This window comes from Manacus candei, unplaced genomic scaffold, assembly GCF_025592945.1.
Source record: "Manacus candei isolate 608988 ecotype Guabito, Panama unplaced genomic scaffold, ASM2559294v1 h1tg000067l, whole genome shotgun sequence".
Classification (NCBI taxonomy): domain Eukaryota; kingdom Metazoa; phylum Chordata; class Aves; order Passeriformes; family Pipridae; genus Manacus; species Manacus candei.
Window position 1 is genome coordinate 8,009,185 of NW_026138115.1, and position 23,327 is coordinate 8,032,511.

General features: G+C 33.8%; 1 protein-coding gene across 1 annotated transcript in view; it reads left to right on the forward strand.

Annotated features, from left to right (window-relative positions):
• The window catches only part of CEP128 (centrosomal protein 128), a 111,756-nt gene that overhangs the window by 55,757 nt on the left and 32,672 nt on the right, over window positions 1-23,327 (forward strand). Inside the window, exons 20-21 of the mRNA XM_051806346.1 lie at window positions 17,486-17,535; window positions 22,122-22,145. Of these exons, the coding sequence (XP_051662306.1) occupies window positions 17,486-17,535; window positions 22,122-22,145 (74 nt within the window). The remainder of the gene's footprint in view (window positions 1-17,485; window positions 17,536-22,121; window positions 22,146-23,327) is intronic.

Consider the following 23,327-nt stretch of genomic DNA (forward strand, 5'->3'; position numbering starts at 1 on the left):
ACAGAATAAGTACTGTCTTTAATAATTTTGGTAGTTGTCATTTTATGTTGACTCTCAGATGAGAGTAAACTTTTAGTAAGCGTAGCTATAGCTTCCAGTAGCTGATTTATTATTGAAAATGTTTTATGAAATGTAACGAAAATAAAACAGCTGCCTGGTTTGGACTGGAACAGAGTTAAGGAGCATGCAGTGTTTTGGATTTAGTACGAGAATAATGTTGTTAGCACACTGATGGTTTAGTTGTTACACCCTAAGTCAAGGACTTTTGAGTTTCCCATGCTCTGCCACCGAGCAGGTTCACAAGCACCTGGGAGGGAGCATGGCCAGGGCAGCTGACCCAAACTTACCATACTACAGACTACATACTCCCATACTTCCATACTACAGAACATCATTCCCAGTATATAAACTCAGGAGAGCTGTCCAGGAGGAGCCAATCACTGCTGACGATTGGGCTGGGCATCACTCAGCAGTGAGCAATGGTATAGCGCATGACTTGGGGGGTTTCTGTTTTTATTTCTAGCTTTTGTTGTCTCCCTTTTCATTACAATTGTATTATTTTTATTTTATTTTGTTTTATTATTTTATTTTTATTAAGTTTTTATTTATTATTTTATTTCAATTCTTAAACTGTTCTTATCTCATCCTGGGGGTTTTAGCTTCTTTCTTATCCTCTTCCGTATCCCACCAAGTGTATGTGTGTGTGAGCAGTTGGCTGCATGGTACTTAGTTACCATCTGGGGTTAAACCACCACTACAACAGCAGTAACAAATAAAAACATTCTTGTAAATATTTTATAGAACAATGCAGGTTATTTGTTTTAAAAGAATAAAAAAATTCTGTCAAGATTTTCTTCCTCTGATTACAAAAAAATTAGAAAGAGAACGTTTTGATCTTTCAAGCTTGAATGTTTCTACTATTATCCTTCATTTTTTTAAAAAGATGACACCCAAATCCTTATATGACATTAATAGTGCTTTAGTGTTCTTATATTGGAATAATTATCTGCTAAGATGATATCCCTGAGGCCTTATTTGCCTTTTTTAATAAATAAAACAAACCTTATTTAGTTCTGTTGAACCTTATTTGGTTTAGGTTTTGTGGAACAATTCACAGCCTGCATTTAAATTTCAACCTATAGGTGAAGTTATCATAGGAAATTATAAACTGAAAAGAGTGTTAAGAAGTAATACTATTCACTCAGCACAATATGTAGTCTCATACCTTCTATTTATAAGGGCCATGCCTTTTTCCCCTACAAGTGTGCTCAGTTCCGTTTGTTACTTCACACACTACAACTTTTGCAATTTTAAGTTCTGCTCTGTCTATTTCTAGAGGTGGATGCTGGTTAAAAGTAGATAATAAAAAGAAATAAGTTACATAGTTGTTAAAGTTTTCTATGTAACAGAAACCAGTAAACATTCTTTAAAATTCAACCCAATACAGGGTGAGAAATAGGACTTTAAAAAGGAGGACAGGTTGCCAACAATGCAGGCCAGTGTTAGGTTTAAAGCCTGGGGTCAGGGTACACACACATGCTAAGGATCCAGAACCACATGGGTACAAAGATAGCAACAGAGGAAGATAGGTAACTTTGACTGCTGCTGGTGGATTTTCCCAAAATATCCTTCTTGCTGTCTTCACTTAAAAATATTCATAAAAGATTAATTTTTGTTTTGAATTTTATTTCTAATTTAAATAATGGTAATGCAATTTACTCTTTTATAGGAAAATAGTCTGAAAATACTCAATTAAAGTTTACATAAATCAAAACTTATGAAAATAAGACAGAGAAATTGTATTCTTAAGAAATTAATTTGTTAATTTTCTTTCAATTATAGTTCTGATTTTATAGTTTATTCATGCTTTTTAGGGAGAAAGAATAAAAATAGAGATTTTTGGTGGACATACCCAAAGTAAGTAGGATGAATTATTTCAATTGCTTTGTTGATGAACACATTTAAGGAATTTTTGTAAGCTCAAATAGATCTACTAAAACTTTTGGCTGTGTAGGTTTTTGTCTTTCCCCTTCACCAAAGCGTTTGTAAACATCTAGGATACTGTAGGCTTTTGCATCCTCCTTATGAGTTTCTGTAGAAGTGTTAACATTATCACAGTCCTACCTTTGATGGTATAAACTGGCTGTCCATGTGGTATAATCCTGATAAATACAAGTAAGATAACATAAAGATTCATGAGTTAATGAATAGAGAATGAAGAAAAATGAAGTCCTGTAGCATAGAATTTCAGAATTGTTTACAGAGTAGCAGAAGTTTCGTAGTTATCTGATGATGCTACAAGGTCAGCTGCAGTTTTCTTCCCTTGATAAGCATACCAAGCTGGAGAGTATAGAAATTCAGAAGTCTAACCATATTTGTAAATTAAGTAGAACTGAAGAAGATGTGAGTTCTGATTTCTGGTTTGCAGATTTGTACTTTGGATACAGTTCACTATTTAACAAGGTACTTGTCTAGCATGCTACACAATGGGATATTTCATTAAGTAACAACTTGGATAAAAATAAAAATTTATTAGATTTTTCCTCCTAAAGCGATTTTGTTCTTAACAATCAAATTTATTTCAATAGCATTCATTGCTCTAGATATTCAGTATTTTAACAAAATGAACAGAAGTCTGAAACAAAAAGTATAAATTCCAGTTTCTTAACTAAGTTTCATTTGCATTCTGGGATCATTGAGCATTCCAGTGTTCTTACAGATCTGTTTAAAAATTAATTTAGGTAAGAAGAATTTTATTTTTCTTATCTTTTTAATACCATACTCACAAATTGCACCCAAGACCTGACCCAAATTTCTTTCATTTATTGCCTTTTATATGGTCTAGGCACTCTGGGTAGTCTGAAAAGCTTATCATTCAAATCAGTGAAAGTCTGTATTTGATATTTAGATTTACTTTAGTTGCCTTTCCAAGAAAATCTTCTTGTTATATATTGGCATGTATAGAAGGTAGACAGAATGTGGTATGTAGTGGTGAGACATGGAGTCTGCACAGTTGTTTTGTTTCAGGATAATATACTGCTACTATCAACAAAGAAATGTTTTGCAAAATAAGATGTGATGTATTTGGCAAGCCTGTATCTGTTCTTTTTTTTATAAAGCAATGTAAGGCTGTAGTGATGTAAGAAGAACAGGTGCATTTCTCTCATATACTGACCTTACACTGATTTAATTTAATTTGGAGATATAATATTCTGCAAATACTGTTTTACATAAAGTCCCAGGTGATGCAAGACATATTCTGTACCAATTATCGGTGTCTACTGAGGTAATACTCTGTAATCACACTTAAATTGTTACACATTTAGAATTTCTCTGATGTAGATTATACTAAGCTAAGTAAGGCTTAAGAAGGTAACAATACTAGTCCTCAGATATGACAGACTAATGTTACATGTTTTTGTTACAAGCACAAATCTATACAGGGCAAGTCAGTTGTGTTTTGTTTATGCATTAACATTATCATTCATGCATTTGTCATTGTGTATTGTCTTAGATTTGAGGATACAAAAATCAAATATTGGAAGACTTACATTTTAACTGGTTTTACTGATGGTGTCATCTCCGTGAATCATATGGGTACCTGCTAGTTTTATCACTTTTGATGAAAATAAGTACAAAGATTTTGATAAGTGATCTCTGAAGCAAGATATCAATTTATTTTAATTTTCTTTTTCTGCTAGACTCCGTAAGGATTATTTGTTACATAACTGCTGGGGAAAATGTAGACTCTAAAGAGCCTGTTATATTAAAGTTGATTCAAAATGTAGGTAGAACATTACTTTGACAAAACCTAATCTATCAAATTATATTCCCTTTTTTTCTATTTTATAGTCAGTAAGTACAGTTTTTGTTTGAGCCAGGAATACTAAAGCAGAAAGTGTAAAAATTTAAAATACAGAAACAATGTAGTATATTGAGTGCAAATATACTGACAATGAAGAGTTTCTGTTGCTTACACTGAGGCAAAGTATGAAATGGGAAACCAGTGAAAATCAAAACATTATAAAATCTTTCTATTATGATGTATTATGTTTAATTTAGTAGTAAAGTACATGTGCTGTTCTGAAGATACCTTTAAGACTGCTTCTGCCCTTTCAGCTTTGTTTGTTTCTTTCCCATTCATTTTCTTTTTCCCATATTTTGCATCATTTTGCCCCTGACAACACAGTCCTTTCTGTGGCAACAAGAAACATCACAAGGTATTTTCAGGTCATCTCTTATTGAACAGTGAATGGGAACATCAAGTAGAAAAAACTCTTAAGCATGCATACATACAGGAAGGAATCTGAAGGAATTCAGAGAAACTCTCCATAATACTTGGTTTTCATGGTGAACTTCAAAATGCATGAAGTTGAAATATTATTACTATTAAAATAATTGATTTCTTCTTAATAGTGCTCTTGCCCTTTAAGTAATGTTTGGTTTTTTTAATGTGATGGGGGAAGGAGGAGGGAGGACTTCTAAGTTATTTTAAACTTTGCCAAAATGAACCTGCGTTCAGAGTCTTAGAAGAATGGAAATAAGCCCAAATAATTTGGAAATCTTACCCTGTGGATTTTTTTTTTGTAGTAGAAAACTGGAAAGATCAGTCTGGACATGGATTGCTGTAATTATCTAGTATTTTTCTGCAACTGTTTTCTTTTGCCATTATCTTTTTATGCACTCATAAAAATATGGCTGCCATTGTGAAAAAGAGAAGGTAAGAGATGGGATCAAACTGTAGCTAAGATGTTTTTAAGACTTCCTTTGATTTCTTTTTTCTTTCTGAACCACATGCTCTAGATGTCTATCTGAAACTTATGTATGATTTATAGTTTGGAAAGCATGATGTGTCCTTTAAAGATTAAGTTGCTGAGTTTGTGGTGTTCACTAACAGTAAGAGACTAAATTTATTAGTTTTACCTCTTGGTTTACCTGTACATAGTGGAAACTAAATCAATATTAACAAAAGTAACCTGGGAGATGGGGATTTAGTGTATATTAAATAGTTAGAATTTATTATTTAATCTTTTCTTCCTTTTGTGAATTAATGACTTTCTTCTTTAAACCAAACCAAAAGAGCTGATGTTCTATGAACTACTGGGGTTTTAGGTTTTTTACAGGTGTTGAAACGATGGCATAGGACTGTTTATAATCACAGTTATAACTTAACAATGGTTTAACACTACATAATAAAGAGAATCTTGTAATCAACTGTACAACTTTATCAGGACTGCTTGAAATTAGTATGAAAAGTGTTGTCATGATTTCAGGTTATGTAGTGTTTCTATACCAAATTGATATCACTGATTTACAGGTATTAAAGAAAAAAACTCAACCAAAACAAAAACCATCCCAACACAGGCACTTTCATTTGTCTTGAATTTAATACTTTCCTGAGAAATATATAACAGAAACATACTCTTTGTCACTCAGTCTTCTTTAGGTAGAAATAACATCCCCAAGGAACTCTTTAGTATCTTATAAGATGTCTGTTTAATTAAATAAGATGCTGTTTTATATGAAATGAAACTGAACCAAGGGCTCTGTGGTCCTCTCATCTATTGCCATAGTCAAAGTCATATTAGTCAAAAATACAGATGAATCAAGTTGGAAATTTGAACAGAAATAAAAAAAAATTACTGCCCAAGATTTTAATATACCAAAGCTCTTGAAATTAAAAAAGTATTTGAAATCTTGTATATTGCTTTATTATAGATTCAATATCTTTCTAAATTAGAGCTTGTGTAATGGTTTTGTCAGGCTCTATTAGAATATGTTTTTCAGTGTAGTTTATTACTGTGTTAACAGCTTTTATATCCTTTATATTCAGCTGATATGCTATTTAAAACCCTTTTTTCCCTAAAGTGAATGCTAATGACACTGCCCATTTGAAGAATAGAAGTTTAAGTCCTATATCACTACTAAAAAAATTCTCATTTTAAGAAGATCTTCGGTCATCACTAATACCAATTCTTAATGTTGGCTGTACACAAGAAAATAATTTTGATTACAGATTATACTTTATAAGTGAATCCTTGTAAAAAGAAAAACTGGCTGGTTTTGGTTTTACTATATAAAGATTAAATTAAATGTGATATTTAATCTCCTAGCATATTTTTCCTTCTACTGGTTTAAATATGACAAATTTCTAGGTTGAATATTTACTCTGATCAGCATGTTCAAGGTAACAACTGTCTGTAACTGAAATTATCTTTTGTTTCCTTCTTGGTTTTGGTTTAACAAAATGGGAACTGTGATTGATACTTTTAAATGCTTTACATATTTTGTAATTAAGAGGCAAAATCCTTAAAAATGTTTTAAAGTCACATAAGACAATCAAATTAACTGTATAGTTCATACAGTACCAGTGATTAGAACAATAAGCTACAAAGTGTTTTTATGAATTTAACAAATTCTTCTCTGTAATTTATTAAAAATGCACTTGTAATAATGGGCACATATATTCGAATCTTCTTTATTGTGGGCAGAGAGAGTCACAGTATTTTTCTTGTCTGCCTCTATTATGTCTTTAGGATAAGGTCATGCAAGATTTGCATTCTTCTGCCTACTTTGAAGGACTCCAGTTGCAGGTTATCAGGTTATTAGGCACTGTAACTAAACATTGTTGCTGTAAAGAATTATTTTCTTGCTGAAACAGATACAGTATCTGAGTCATAGAGACAACATGCTAGCTCCTGGTTATGTAAAAAAAAATAAAAAGAACTAAGGATAAAGCTTGGTCCCCTATTCTTCAGTCTAATTTCTTGATTCTACACCACCTTTCTACTCTGAAAATTATTTTTTAAGATACAGATGTTCATATTGCAGTACTTATTTTCCAGTATTTGATCAGCACCTTTGTGCAATATTATATACTGTCAGTATGTAAATCTCTGTTTAATGGAAAATATTTAAACATAAAATTTATCACCTTAATTCTTGTTTCAAAATTCCAACATTTTAAGCAAGATTTTGTTTTAGTATATCTGGTAAATTGAGATACCTACCACTAGAGAAAGAAACAAATTGCAAAACCAAGAAAACATTCATTGAAATATAAATGTATTTCATGCATATGTACATACTACATCAATAAATGTTGTACATACTTCAACTGCCAGGACAGACATTTTGTCTTCTTGATTTTAATTACAGTTGATGACTTGGCCATGAAACATTACTTTCTTGATTAGTTTGAAGCTCTAGGAGCAGGATTTTCTGCAAAGAATGTTTGAATGTTAGCTGTATGGAAAAATGCTTCCATTTGCAAGGTCAAATGACCAGACAGCATGCCATTTCTTGCAAGTACAATAACAAGATTTTCCCACCAAGGAATAACTCAAAACCTAACTACAGCTGAGAAAATTAGAAATAAACATTGCTATTATGGCTTTCTTCATAATTGACAGCTTAGTTTCTTGCATCTTCCTCTAAAGCGGGTGTGGTAGATGGGGTATTTTATAACTGCATTATGTTTGGTTTCAATGAGCCATACTAACCTCTGTGTGTATGTGCTTTGTTGAAGTAAATGTTTTCTTAGAAGCTGTTTGGGTCTTAGTGATACATAGGGCCATGTAGTAGAATTAAGCTTTCTTAAAGCATTTATCAAGGAGAGAATCTGTGGAGCTATAACTCTCTTGTGTGCTTTACTCCTCTGATTTATTAAAATGTCCAAGCTGCTAAAAGATCCCCTTTTTTTCTGAGATTGGAAGGGAAACTTAATTTCAAGACCAGTATCTTTGAGCTTCCTATGTTATCTGCTCTCCTATTCTGCGAACGTTGAAAATGGATTGTTTAGCTCTGATCTTCAAACAGCCCAATTAAGAAATGCACTTATAAGTTCCAAAGAATTACTCATCTCAAGTAACAAGTGACCTTGGCTAGAAAAGCTTTCTGTTTTGCCTCCTTCGGTTTGCCCAGTTACTTCAATTCAAATGAGTTGTACTAGCTGCTGCAAAAACCTTGATACCCTTAGACTGTTCCTTAGCTAATAGGTCCAAGATCAGTTCTCTGTATATTTCCATTAAGATATGCAGCTGCCTTTCAGATGTAGCCAAAAGGAAATGTGCTGCTATGCATAAATATGGTTGGGATGATAAACATCAAAAAAAGAAATGCCTCGGATATTAAGAGAGAGAACTCGCTGAAGAAAGTGGCATTCAATTTCCTGTTTTGTCATTTATATATGCCATAACATAATTTTTATGTAGCTGCTATGCCCATAAACATATCGACACAATTTTCTAAAACAAGAAATGACAAATTATCTTTTCAAGCTTGCACTTGGTAAATGAAAACAAATTAAGTTTCAATTTCTTTCTGTGTACTCCTGGAAAATTTTATTCATTATCAGAAAGGAAATGTTTCTCCATTCAGGAGAGAATTGTAACAATTATATATTATATGCAGTGACAAAACAGAATGTTCAACTGTATTTTCTTTTTAAAATGTCAGCTATTTTAAGGCCTCACTTTGAGAACATTTCTCACTATATTTTTCTTTATATAGTGATGATTTTTTTGTTGTTGTTGTTTATCTTTCCAGGTTATTCAGTAGGGTTTCTAATCAAAACTGTCGGAGAAAAAGCCATTGCTCAGTTATCTTGCATAGGTTTGTTATAAACAGAGGTGTGATGACAGGTTACACATACAAATTCAAAATAATCATGAGTTAGTGGGGCAAATTGCAGTTTCCCATTCACAGAGGCATTTAATATCACTGAATTCATTCTTCTGTTTCTCTCACTACCCTCTCTTGTACTTTCTCCTTCCCTTGTTCCATGTCTGCCCTTCTTTGGACCCCTCTAATCATATTTGACTCAATATTAGCCACATAGGACTGTCTGGTTTCTGCCATTATGCTCTGATCTTGTTGTAATGAACTAAGATCCTCATGGAGGTCCAGGTTTGTCCATTTTGTCAAACCAGGACAAAGTAAGCAAGAGCAATGCACAACTGGAGTCAGGGAGCAAAGAGACCTCTGTGCTTTTTGGAAAATGCAATCTGCAAATGCCATCTCTGATGTGATCTGACCACATCTGGTGGAACTGGAACATTTAGTGCTGGCACCATGTCAGTTGGGGTTGCCCTGGCTTCTGTGGGACACGAAGTAGGAGTAATTACATAGTCAGTACCCAAATTAGCTTATTTGAAGCTGTCTCCTTTAAGTAAAGAACTTTTTGACTGTTAGGCTTAAAGTTTGCTGCCTCCTCAGCAAATTTGTAAAGTAAAATTTGAAGTGTTTATTCATAGCACCATTCATTAGATTTTCTAAAAAAAGTCTGTTCTCAAGATTTATTCCTAATAGGAACATTTTTGCCTCCTTTCCAGCACTGGTTGGCAATGTTACTGCTGCATGAGTAATCAACACCTATATACTGGATAACTGTTTCATCTTGAAGTAGAATCAAGTAATTTTTGGAACATCATCATTTAAGGCCTTCTAAGCATTAATAATCATCACACAATGCTTAGTGGCAGAAATTCAGCATGTCACTGTGACTTGTGTTTTGTTTGAGTTTCTAGAGTATCAAAATAGTTTCTAAATTCAGTAAATCTCAATTATTTCCTCAATTATCTTTATTTTTAGGGTTTTAAATCTTATTTTTTTCCTTGTAAGAAACTGCATAGTTATAACTGAAAAGAGACTTCTGTGATTGTAGTCAAGTCATGCCAGGCTTATGATAGTCTGAAAGAAGAGTTGGAGTCTTTTTATAGATATTTCAGTAAATGGTAGCCAAAAGAAAAGCATTACAGCTTACTCCAAATCAAGTGTTTCTGTTCAAATACCGTGTGTATGTGTGTTAATGAATTCTCTTTGCCACATGTATCTTTGATAATAAGCAAGATGAACTTTGAAACTGCTTTCCCTGGTACTGAAATTAAAATAATATTTTATTGCTACATTTAATGGTACTAAAAATGAGGAAAGTTCGTATTGCACTTAAAAAAATTTCTGGTTTTTTGCCTGCAAGTAGAAGGCATAACCCAGAAGCTACAATAACTAGAAGGATTTCACTGTTTTGATTGTTTGAGGTTTGGATTTTGTGTTGAACATGTTAATGTTTATTTACAGGGTATTGTTCGCTAGCTCATGTAAGAGGAGGGCATAGACAGTAAAAATGGTGGGTTTTCCTGCTGTATTCTATCAGGTTTTTTATCCCTAACTTGAACATGTTAAATGAAAAAAAAAAATATTGCCATTTGAACCTTCGGGTTTGTTTGATCACTGGCATCTTTATTAAGGTGGCCGTGATGATTGTTAATGCAACTTTACACAGAACACAAAGAATGTTACAAGGGAGATTGTTTCAAGGCTCTAAATATTGAGCACTAGTCTCCAAACTTTATTGATTACATGCCCCATCAGTAAAAAATTTTTGAGCACACCCCCTTAATATATGTATATTTATTTATTGAAAATATACACACACAAATATAAAACTTGATAATACATAAATATAGACACCTTTGTAAGTGCAGCCCTACTGAGCTAGAAAACCATTATTCTGTGCCTTGATCACATTTTCATAATGGAGCCATCTTTGATTCAGAATGAGATGTTTTTGTTTTATCACTTCAAGGTTAGTCTTCTGATTTGTCCATGTCACTAACTGTTTCTTAATGAAACGTACTAAAGCATCTAGAAAGTGATGCTTGCTTGGGAAGCTGTTCTTCAGTGATTTTTTTTTTTTTGACTAGACACCTTAAGGTCCCTCAAGAGTTTTTGGAATCCTCTACAGCATGTCTGCTAGTATGTAAAAGTCATTCAAAGGAAAACAACAGAATGCTTATAGCCGTTCTTCAAGATATGTTAAATACATATATACTCACAACTCTCCCTCTTACTCCTCCTACAGTAACTTCCAATTGAGAATCAATATGGTCCAAAATAGATATGGTAGACATAGTTTAGTGTCTCTCTCCCAGGTAATAAGTTAGGCAGTTGCTAAGACATAATGAAATTTTGTGCTATTGTTACCTTTTGTATTCATAAGAATGTTCATAGGAATATTTTGCATGGATTTCAGTGCACTTCACTTAAGCATCACGTCAGCTCTGTGAAGATAGGGAAATATTTTCTTAAACCGTGTTTAAATGAAGCTCAGAAAATTCCCCAGGAAGAGTGAGGAGCCAGAAATAGAACTCAAAAGTTTCATGTAAGAATCAGGAAAAAAAATTCTCATTCTTTTGACAAAGGCCTCTTAAAAATATATAAGCAGCACATTAGAACCTATAATTTTTTTGTTTGGTAACCTTGTAGTATAGTTTTTTGAATAAATTTAATCTCATATTCAGACAAACTGTTCCAATGCAGTCATATTTGGACTGTAGAAGAGGTTACAGCAACTCAGCCTACTATCTTGTGTACTTAAACTGCATACGTGAATATATCAATGCTTGAACTTTTGAATTCACTATAAGGCAGACACTGATATTTATGTAGAACTGATGAGGAGAATTTAGGACATAGAACTGATAGAGAGTTATAGAACTGGGTTATAGAACTAATGAGGAGAATTTAGGACAGTTTCTTGGGACAAGAGAAGAAATGTTGGGAGTCATTTTCTAAATGAAGTGTCGGAGGTGGCTCACTTATCAATATTTATATCAAATACAAATCAAAGTGAAAAGAAAATAATAAGGAGAAATAGCAGAATGAAACATAAGGAAGAATTATCAAATGAAGTAAATTAGAAGCAAGATTTATACATGTAAAGAAGTTTTTGACAGTCCAGACATCGTGTCAGAAACAAAAAGAAACATTTTTTTTTCCACATTGTCCCAAAATTTCTAGCATCCAAAACAACAAATAAGTTAAATGAATCGTAGAATATCATGGGTTGTAAGGGACCCACAAGGATCATCAAAGTCCTTTCATGCACAGTACAGCCCTGAGAATCGCAGCATGTACCTGAGAGTATTCTCCAAATGCTTCTTGAACTCTGTCAGGCTTCGTGCTGCAACCACTTCCCTGGGGAACCTATTCCAATGCCCAACCACCTTCTGGGTGAAGAACCTTTTCCTAACATCCAACCTAAACCTGCCCTGACACAGCTTCAGGCCATTCCCTTGTGTTCTGTCACTGGTCACCACAGAGAAGAGATCAGTGCCTACCCCTCCTCTTCCCTTCATGAGGAAGTTGTAGATTGCAATGAGGTCTCCCCTCAGTCTCCTCCAGGCTAAACAGATGAAGTGATCTTAGCTGCTCCTTGTATTACTTCTCCTCAAGGCCCTTGACCACCTTTGTAGCCCTCCTTCAGACACTCTCTAATAGCTTTATATCTTTTTCATTTTGTGGTGTCCAAAACTGCACACAATATTCAAGGTGAGGCTGCACTAGTGCGGAGCAGAGCAGGACAATCCCCTCCCTCGACCGGCTGGCGATGCTTTGCCTGATGCCCTCCAGGACACAGTTGGCCCTCCTGGCTGCCAGGGCACTGCTGACTCATATTCAACTTGCCGTCGACCAGGACCCATATGTCCCTTTCCATTGTGCCATGGTCATCCTTGCCCTTCTTGAAATCTGGGACAATGTTAGCCAGTTTTCACTCATCTGGGACCTCTTCAGATTCCCAAGACCATTTAAAAATGGTATTCTTTTGAGTTTGGAGCTCTTTGTATATGTGGAAGAGAAAACTATTAATTTAGATACATATAAGCAGCTGTTTCAGTCTTGGTGGTCATGAGTACTGCATTGATTGCAGTGATGGAAACTGAATTAAAATCTTTAAAGATAGTGGAATATGCTCAATGTGAATATAAGTATAATAATTTGCTAATGGACTAGAAAGCTCTAATCAGTATTAAAATCCCTTGAGATATATAGGTTTGGGTTCTTTTTTTAAATCTTGCTTGGGGCTACATAAATGCATTCTGAAATGCTCATAATTTATTGACCTTGTTTTACTCTAACAAAAATTAGGTTCTAAGAAATACCTATTTCTCTAGAGCTCTTTAAAATAATAATATGGATATGTAGAAATTCTCTTAATGGTTTGCATGCATGGCAAGTACTGTTTCAATTAAAATAGTTTGAAGCACATACCAGTACTGTTTTACATCTCCGTTATTTTAGTCCCAGGGTGATTTCTGGTGTCTAGCCTGATAGTACGAGGGTCCAGCCTCACTGAAACATCTTTTAGTATTGAATGTTTTTGAACTGTGACAGTTGCCATTCATCACAACCTAACACAGGTACAGGGCAAAATTTCAGTTGTTCTGCCTCTACTAGCCATGAATATATCCATTCTGAAACACTTTGTTTAAACTGGTTGAATTAGAAACATCTTGATTCACCCCTCAAAACAGGGCCTTCGTGTCAGATTCATTGTGTGAAGGGACAAACTTGTAAGTGGTATAATATGTGATTAAACTTGGTTGTGTACATGTGTGCGAGATAAGTAATTTCTAGCTGAGAGAAACTGGTTTATTCAGCTGCTTGAAAATTCCTTCATACTGGATTGAAACCTGCCTGGCTGCCTTGTGCATCTCCCGGAATGCTGCAGTATCTGTTCAGTAGCATTGTGGGAAACATCCAAATGATGACTGACACCCATGGGATGTGTATTGGAAGTGAAAATGATAGGAAATACTTGACATTAAAAAAAATTATGATTTTGAATCAAAGCAAATTTAAAGATAATATGATCAGAGTGTCTAACAAAATTATTTCTGAGGGATTTACTATACACTTATGTAACTTAAAACATCAATACCTAGAGTTACAAAGTTTGGGAAATCCATAATAGTTTTAATGTATAACTGAAAACCCTGACTTGTGTTTTGGAGAAGAGCTGTTCTTAGCTTGATGATGCAAAAAGTGTGTTGACAATTTTCTCCAAACTGCCATTTTTTTCCTAAAAATAACCTTGCTTTAAAACCGCATAGTAGCAATATTTTCTGTGCTATATGAATTGTTTTATATTTTCCTGCATGATCTGCAACTGCTTCAGGAGGTGAGAGTCTTGAATCAGATCTACATGCAGCCTGCAGATATTGGGGTAGTTTACAGCATATTATCTATGTAAGCAAAACTGAATTTAAGTACGAATGTCAACTTCAGAGTACTCTGAATCATGTTGTAGCATTTTTCACGATATGAGTAGATATTTGTGACTATAAGAACTGATTCTGTGTACAGTTCTGTATTTGTGCATTCCCCTTTGCCAGAACAATGTGAACATAAAAATGTGTTATTGATCCAATTTGTAGACTTTTCTCTGGCACATCAGTGTTCTCTGAGAATGTGAAGCAGAATGTTGTCTATCATTATCTTCAGTTGCTTAAAATGGGAGGTCATGCAGTGTTTGAAATCAAGAAGTTACTACTCCAGGTAGAATAAAGTCCATGTCCTGTTTCCCACTCTTGTTACACCCAGCACAGATGTAAAGAAGTCGAACATTCCAGTTCATGAGGGAGTTTAACCATTCTAGTTAGTTATTGGCACGTTAATGGATCAGCTAGAATAAATAAGATAGTACTATTGTATTTTACTGATTCCAATCAACAAATATCTGCTCCTAAATCTATTTTTTGATACTTTTCACCAGCAGTAAAAATTACAACTGGGGTACGTGTGTGTCTGTCTGAATAGCTGCATACCCTTTTTTTCCTCACTTATCTGAATGTTATGATGGAATATAAAATCTTCATCTCCAGGTTAATATTTGCAGTATTTTGCCACATACTGTGTTGGTCCAGTGTCAGGCAAACTGCAAAAGATAATGATTCTTTCAGAATGTTTTAAATCTGTATTTTTCCTGGAAGTTTGATCCGTTAAATATAAGCCACTGTAGTATAACTTGAAAGACACTTAGTTGGTGTTCACTGATACACAGCTTAATGAGATATAATCTTTACATCTGGATCTGGAATGTAACCACTGTAAATAAATTGTTTTTGTAAAACTGCACAAAAGTATGATCCCTAATTTTGCAGGCAATATCCTGAATTTGCTGGTGATTTTGAGTAGTATTAAACATGTAAAACATTTGATTTTTTTAATAGTTTTAGCTTATAGTTCATATTTAGTTAGCTTCATATTTAGTTAGAAAAGGGAATATCTTTATTTCTACATCTCATTTCTCTTGTTGTCTTTTTCCATGTATTATTCGTCTTTTGGGAAGAGCCATCAATGCCTTTATAATGCTTTTTCATTAATGCTCATTCTTCTAGACAATTTATAAATTTATGTGTTCTATCTCCCATGAGAATAAGGATATATTGCTTAGAAAAAAACCAACAAGAATCCTATGGCTACATTAGGCCTTGAAAGATGGCGATAGCAGGATTGTTTTAGTGACCCATGCCACTGTGCAATCTCCTTTAGGAAAAAAGTTATAATTACAGAAACTCAGAGGCTGTTCATAGCCTCCACTAGGGCTAGTGACCATCTTTAGTTGCAGACACAATGCATTCTCTGTCTCAAATTTATTGCAACATTATTTTCTGGCACTGATGACATAAAACATGCTTGCACAAGAAATTAAATATGGGAAGTGTTTTTATAATTTTAAAACAAATCAACAGAGCTTTTCAGATCAAGTAAGCAAAGTTGTTCTGTCATTATAAATAACAGTGTCCAAAAGAATGATGTAATATGCTGTATTTTTATGGGACTTTTTGTATAACTGTTTAATATATATTGCTTTAATATTTATTTTTTTGCTTTAGGTTTGGAGAAATCATGCTATTATATTAGGTGGAGTACTAAATGGAAGCATCAGTTTAAATGCAGAACTTGATTATATTTAAATGGTGACTGTACAGTAGGTGTATGTTTTGTTGGTTAAATAACACTACTTCAATACCTACCTGCCCTTCTGGGGACAGAGTTTTTTGAAGCATCCTGCAGAACAACCAATTTAGGCAGTGCTATAATTAAGTAAATGGATTCTAGATAACCCTGATGTCAGACGCAAAACTTTCAGATCTAGAGACTGTTTTCAGCCCAAAATTGTCACATTAACTAATGTTGATGATGGCACATTTGGCTATGGTAATTTATATGGCAGTTGAATGACCGGACTGAAAAGCATACCAAAGAATAGTCCAGAAAAACTTAAGTTTACCAAAACAAAGTGAAAATGAACAATTTTATTAATTTTAAGAAAGGATTTGAAAAAAAAAGCGTGGAATCTAGGAAAAAAGAACAGCAAGTCAATCTCTTCTTGTGAAAGAATTAACTAAATTTTTTTACATGTTATCTATGTTGCTTTTAAAGGACTAGTGTCTGGAAAAAGTATCAAATAATCTGCATGCAGTCAGAAATGAATAATGAACTATGAGAAAAGAGCTAACAGATTGGGGTGCTCACAGTGAGGCGTCATAATAAGAGAAAGAGAAAAAGTAGATTAATTTGTCTCCTTTCCTTTATATCTCTAATGTCAGTGGAATATTTTGTATTGTAAATCATTGAAGCTTCTTTATGATTGAACTATGCAAGTATTGGTAATCTTTATTTCTTAAGGAAGTAAACACAGGTACTTTCAGTTAGCTGTTCTGTACTTGGATCCTGAGAGACTTGACAGTCAGAATTCAGTACTGTGAGGTTGTCCAGGTAGTTTCATAATCTCATAACTCTCCTAATTGCTAACAAACTGGAACTGATCTGAATTCAGAGTCAGTCTCTGGGTTAGATAAAGCAATGCTCTTCACGTACAAAGCTTATGAGCAAACTTCTGATAGTTGAAAGATTAATAAGCCTGCAGCATGTTTTTTTGTTTTTCCTGCTCTTCATAAAGTTATAACTTCAAGGTTTCCCAGAATTCTAAACATGTTGCAATTTATCAAAAACATGATTTTAATCATAAAAATATGTGCATAAAATAAAGTAAAAAAGCAACTCGTGACATATCCTGCAGAACTCAAACAAAATTAATTTATAATGTGAAGTGTATGTGTGCACGTATGTGCCAATGTCTGTAATTGTCACACTAGTGGCAATACAAGGTATTAGGATTTTATGGTGTAAAAACTATAAAAAGCTTTTCTACTATTTTGTCACAGTGAACTGTTTCCCTTATCAAAACTATTCCATTTTAGTAAGAAAAGGTAATTATTGTCATAACAGTCAAAATTGTCTGCAGTAACATACAGTAACTTTTCATATATAATTGCATAGCTTTGATGATCTGCTTTAATTAATTTTCAGAGTGAATCTCTGATTTTTTTCATTCAATTCTAAAAATACACCAGAAGATTGATTTAAGCATAGAAAAGTTTCTTTGTGAATTTAAATGGTGTGTTTTTCCCCAGTCAGGCTGTCTTCTTTGTGTCCTTGTGGCTATTTTCAGCCACCTCAACAGCCCATGCCTGGAAACAGTCATATCACTGATATGTTTAATCTAATAGTTTATTCCGCTGAAAAGGAGTGTTGTGAAGGGTGTAAAATAAAAACCTCAATGACTATTTTACACAGTACTTTTTCTATCAGATCATGAGACAGGAAGTTGAATTTACAACTTTTTTTCATTTTGCAGAGTTACTAGAGAAGACACACAGAAGAGAGGAAGAAATGGGAGCTCTCCAGGTATATTTTCTGCTCAATTAAGTAGCTACTTCTTTGTTCACCCTTAAAATTACCAAATTGTATTACAGCATTACGATTTTCTGAACTCCCTTGTAGCTTAAATTCAGATTTGGAAATATATGCAGACAAATAGAGATACAATAGCTAGTTATACTCACTGCTGAGGTTTTGCCCGCCAATTAAGTTGCACGTTAGCGAAGAGTGAAGTAGTCAGCATTCTCTTATGAGTCTGTCAATCTAGTATACCAGCGAATGTAACGTTGCTTTTAAATCACACTATATACTTAAGTTGTTATGTTATTCTGCTGGCTTCACTGAAACTGTATCTGAATGAGGGCAGGCAGTGCTAATCTGCATTAGGAACTGCAAAAATGCTGCGTAGTCTACTTCACTACTTGAGTTAAGTTCTCTCCGCTATGTTACTTTCTTTTGTATCTCTGAATAAAACTGAAAGTAAAATGCTTTAAGTAAGTATTTAAAGTCTCTAAAACAGTGTATGTCCATAATCACCTTCCTGAGGAAGAAGGGACCAGTAAATTTATGCTAGGACTTGATACAGTATAATAAAGTCTCATTGTATGTCATCTAGCAGTGAAGCTGTTTGTGCTAAGCACTTTAAATTTGCACTTAGAAAGTCAGATCTTCCCTAAGCTGAGCTTTGGAATAGTATTTAAGCATTACAGTCAAAGAAAACATACTCCTTTCAAATTGAAGTGGCTAAGAAAGCAAAACTGGGCTGGAATGTCTGAGCTGTGAGGCTCAGGAGACTATTAGGGAGGGTAGTGTATATATCCTTCATAATGCAGAAGGAAAAAAAGAAATTTTTAACAACAAATTACTGCAAACAATACCCAACACGGATATAAAAATAAGTTTATATACAATATGAAGAGTGTATCCATGAGGCAGCATTCTGCAAGTGTACTGAAAGCAGGACATTTGCAAGGGAATTGATAAGACTCACAAGGAAAATGAAGTTATGTATTGACTGAGTTTTGATCATAGGAATTTGTTTGAAGGTAACCCTTCTCATATAATAAATAGAAGGCATTTTGAGGGCTAGAGGTATCAAAGAGTGAACAAATAGTTTGATCCAGTAAGAAGAGACAAATTGCAAGGCCCAAAAGTTACACAACACACCAATCCAGCTGTTTCCTGTTCAAACAAAAATCTTGGCCTGGCTTTCTGGCAGCTCAAGTTCAACAAGGCTGAAAGCTTGTCTGCGCAAGCAGTTTACACAGGTGCATATCTAGTTACATCAATGTAAAAAGATCTCCTTTCATGTGAAGCAATGCTGCATCTGCTTTCATGTGAACCTTTATGGTTGACAAATTGTTCTAATGATATGAGTTCTGATTGAATGAGGAGTAATTTTATACTGCAGGAAGTTGCATCATAATCGTGTCTTGTATGGATATATGTGCCTGCCTGTATTTCTGATGGTATGTAAAACTAGATTACCTTATGCCCTTCCCTAACTGGCAGTTCTGGTTAAGTGTGTGAATTGTAGTGCTCTGGCTGCTATTTTTGTATTCAAATGCTTGATAGCAGTTTTTTCTTCCTTCAGTTATCCATGCATTCACAAAGTACTCAGCAAAAACATTTATTATTTTTCTACATAGTATAGGATCCAGCTTAGTCAATGTGTGTCAAAATATTCCCCTCTGTTCTTGTAATGTTGTATTCTAAACTTGCAGTGATCAAATATGTACAACTTTACTAGCAAATGGTTGTTAAAACCAACTTGTGTCATCAAGACTGAATCTCCCCAAACTGTTGCATCTTCATAGGAATGAAGAGGAAAGTGAGAGTTTTTTTTTAAACATGACATTTCCAGGAGCTGAAACTTCTTATCCTCTTGTTAATCCAGATGACATGGAATATTTTTATTCTCTGAGCCCCACTTAAGCAAAGCATGTGTATAGTTGGTTAATGTATGAATGCTTTCATTGAAGTAGATTGCTAGAAGGTACTTGTTTGTCAAATTAAGGGCTACTAGCAAATAAAATCTTACTCCTTCCCCCAAAGCCCCCAGTGTATTGATAGAATTCCCTTAATATGAGGTCCTACTCAGTTAGAGTCCTTGGTTCAGTAGACAATTGGTCATGTTGATTGTTGCTGGGTTTTTTTCATCTACAATTCCAGGGATTCTGGTTTGATAATTACCTTATAAATACAGAGAAGTATATGAAGAAAGTCAATCCTTGCTCTGTTCTGTTTGCAGTCCAAATAGATCATATGTGTAAAGCATGTTTGGGAAACAGGCGGATAGAAAGATTGTACGTTTTAGACATTATGGACAGACAATTCAAAACATTCAAAGCAGGCTGTCGTTACTTAGGAAGTTTTTTCTTGTTACTTGAGCCATGAACGTTGACCACAGTCTTAGAAAACCTAGAGACATGAGGAAATCTGTCAGAAATCAGTGTGTTGATGTGGGAAAATTATGACTGGGGATACCATGGGGTTCTCTGCCATGTCTCTGCATCATATTCCCTAGAACTAAGGTTACGTGTTTTATTATTCTTTCAGTTTGCTTATTTTTTGAGGGGGGACAAAAAGCACCTTTTGTTAAAAATAGTTGGAATTAAGTACAGTTAGTGCTACAATGCCATCAGCTGAAATCTGCAAAGGACTGAAAGAAAAAAGCAGTTCTGTGAGGCTTGTTCCTGGAAATATTGGGCTAGTAGTTTTTTCTTGTGTTCCTCTAGTCAGGGAATATGTTGGGCTACAACTAGCATGACAAGACAAAATAATACCTCATTAAGTAGACAGTGAGAATTTTTATAACTACATATTTCTAAATGAACCTGACTTGCCTTATGTGTCAAGATGGACACTGCAGTTCTTTGGTACAGGGTATTTGGGAGGTAGGAGGCTGACTCTTTGTGTGACTTTACTGTATTCTTGGATTTTCATTTTGAACTTATTGCATACTTTTGACTAGAGTTTCACCACTCCAAGAATATAACCTCTCTTATTTTCTTACTTTGGTGGAAGAAAAAACACTTAAGGTTTTCACTTTTCTTTTTGTCAAAGCTGTTCCATGGTACAAAAGGTTGGATTAATGAAAATAATATGCTATGCATGACATGGTAATTGCAATATTCAACTGAATTATACTCTCTGCAAAAACATTTGCAAGCCGTTTTCTTTTGCTTTCGAATTAGTGACATGCTAATAGGAATTTGAAAAATAGAGTCTTAATTGGAAAATATATTGATAGTGTATAAATGATCCGTGGTAAATTTACTAATACATTAGATTAGTTTGGTCTTCATAAAATTGTCTACTGAGGTTGTAAGAATTTATTATATTTTTAGAGTTTGGCAAGTAGATCAGACACTTTATTTAATGCATGAGTCATTTTGAAAACACTTTATTTTACCATTTAAATCATCCTACTGATACACTCACTCTAAGACTTTATTTTCAAAGTAGTCCTCTTTAGCTGAAGAAAACTATATCTGAATCGCTGTTCATTATCGCCACAAATTTATGAGATCTGTAATTAACATCTTTTTATAGTAATGAGTTTGAGTTTTGTTTCAGAATCTTTAAATAAATACGAGTGTCTGTAACAGCCACTGCAATTTTGTGGAAGAACAAACATCTCAAAATAAATATTTTTGAGTTTTTCACGTAACATTTTTTGTCAGAAGTTTGTTCTGATGTACAGAAATACTCAGTCTGTTTCTCAGATCTCCTTCTATGAAAGAATAAAGACTCTAGCATTTCATACACTACCTTTCATGAGAAAAATTTGAGTAATATTTGAACAAGGTAAGAGTTCCTGTAATGGTTATGCACTCTAAATGTGGGGTCACCTAAACACTTGAATGTGTGTTTTGTCAGGTTGCTTAAAATACCATACCTAGTCAGTATATAGTGCCAGAGTACACCATCTTGATTTTGCTAGCTTAATATTTTTCTTAAAGATACTTTTAAATGGAAAAATAATATTAAAATATATACAGTAAATTTGCAGATTCTGGTTTCTCTGTATCCTGTGCTGGATTAGAATTGACACAAGCTTATTTTATTTGTAGTTTATTTTTGTCTGACATGAGACTATGACTAACGTCATCCTGTTATTAATAAAACATTATTCAGAGCTATTTCTGGATAAAAGAATAACGATATGGAATTTACTTTTTAGTTTTCTAAGGAAATACCTAAAAGAAAACTAAACCAGATGCTAACATGACATGAACTCCAAAACATGCTAGATTTAAAATCAGAGATGATCAAAAAAAGAAATAATTCTTTTGTATACATGAGAGTAAAATCAACAATATTGAAAATCTAATATACTAGTTGAAAAAAATATATTTTGGAGTAATTTTTTTCAAATCCTTTCCTTGTTTCTAGGGAGTTTCTTTTTTTTTTGGAACAAATTTCTGAGTAAGTATGATAAATAGATTAGACATCCAGTTAAGTACAACAGTTCCTATTCAGTGAGATTATTACAAAAAAACTATACATATGACCACCAAAAAAACAAAATTAATCATCTTCATCATTGTTTGACTTACATTGTGTTTACATTCTTTGTTTTCTAATGGCATCTTCTACTTTATTTTTAGGAACGTATTATGGCCTTGGAAATGGTAAGTTTCTTAAATTAATTTCCAAACCTATCACAATGACATTGCTGATAATTTGTCTAAATGATGAAAAATATTGTTTTTATATATTTTTTTAAAAAAAGGTTGCAGTTCTGGGCTTTCAGCTGTCATTTTACTTTTAAGAGAAGATGCGATGATTTTACACTGCAGCTTTCTGTGTAGGTTTTTACTACAGTATTTTTGCATTCATTATATGAAATACACTGTATTTCAGTGTTGTAATTTTTCTGTGCAGTTCAGTCCTCATCCCATCCCTGGGGAGAGAAATGTTGTAGATTTGATTCATACAAAAGATGTTATTTTTCTAACACTTCTAATGGTTGAGGTCCATATATATTAGATAGATCTAATTATTTCAGTAACCGTTACATGTACTTACTTTTTTGGACTGGGAGGTGCAAACAGAATCAGTTAATCTGCCCATATCAACATTGCAACTAAAACCATAAAGGAATATAATTTTAATAATGAATTAATATAATTTAATAAGATCCTAAGTTTGAAGGACAAAACTTCATGCTTATACATGCCATGAATGGAGCTGGATTGTCCAGATGTCCCAAACTAGTAAGTCTGTCAGGTGGAATAGCTGGAATGGTGCTCAGCTTGTCCTATAATTTCTGAACAAGGCTTTCTTCTTATATAGGAATGCCCAGTAATACATCACGAATTATATGTATCAGGCCCATAGTTTCTTTTCATGAGCAATCCAAAAAATTTCATCTAAAGAAACGACTACTGAGACAATATCAATGCTGCAAATATAATTTATCAGTGCAAATTATAATTTTATTCTCTCTGATGGTTTGGTTTTGATTTCAAAAATATATTTACAATATATTCAACATCTTAAAATGCATGCATTCACTCATAAAAGGCCCTTTGGAATTCAAAGTGTCATGCTGGAAATCTTGCCTTATGGAAGTAGGAAGCTGATGCTTGCATTCAATGTCCTGGCACTTCACATAGTGCTATGTGAGTGTCAAGAGTGTCAACAGGACATTAATTCTGTTCAGGGTCATCTCTTATTCATGGTTTGCTTACATGACAACCAGTCAGGCATGTATCCACTGTCAGCCATTTCTCACAAACCATGAGTTAAACTGCCTGCAAATTCCTTGTCCTTTCTACTCCCACAGCCATTTTGACACAGGCAGAGGATAG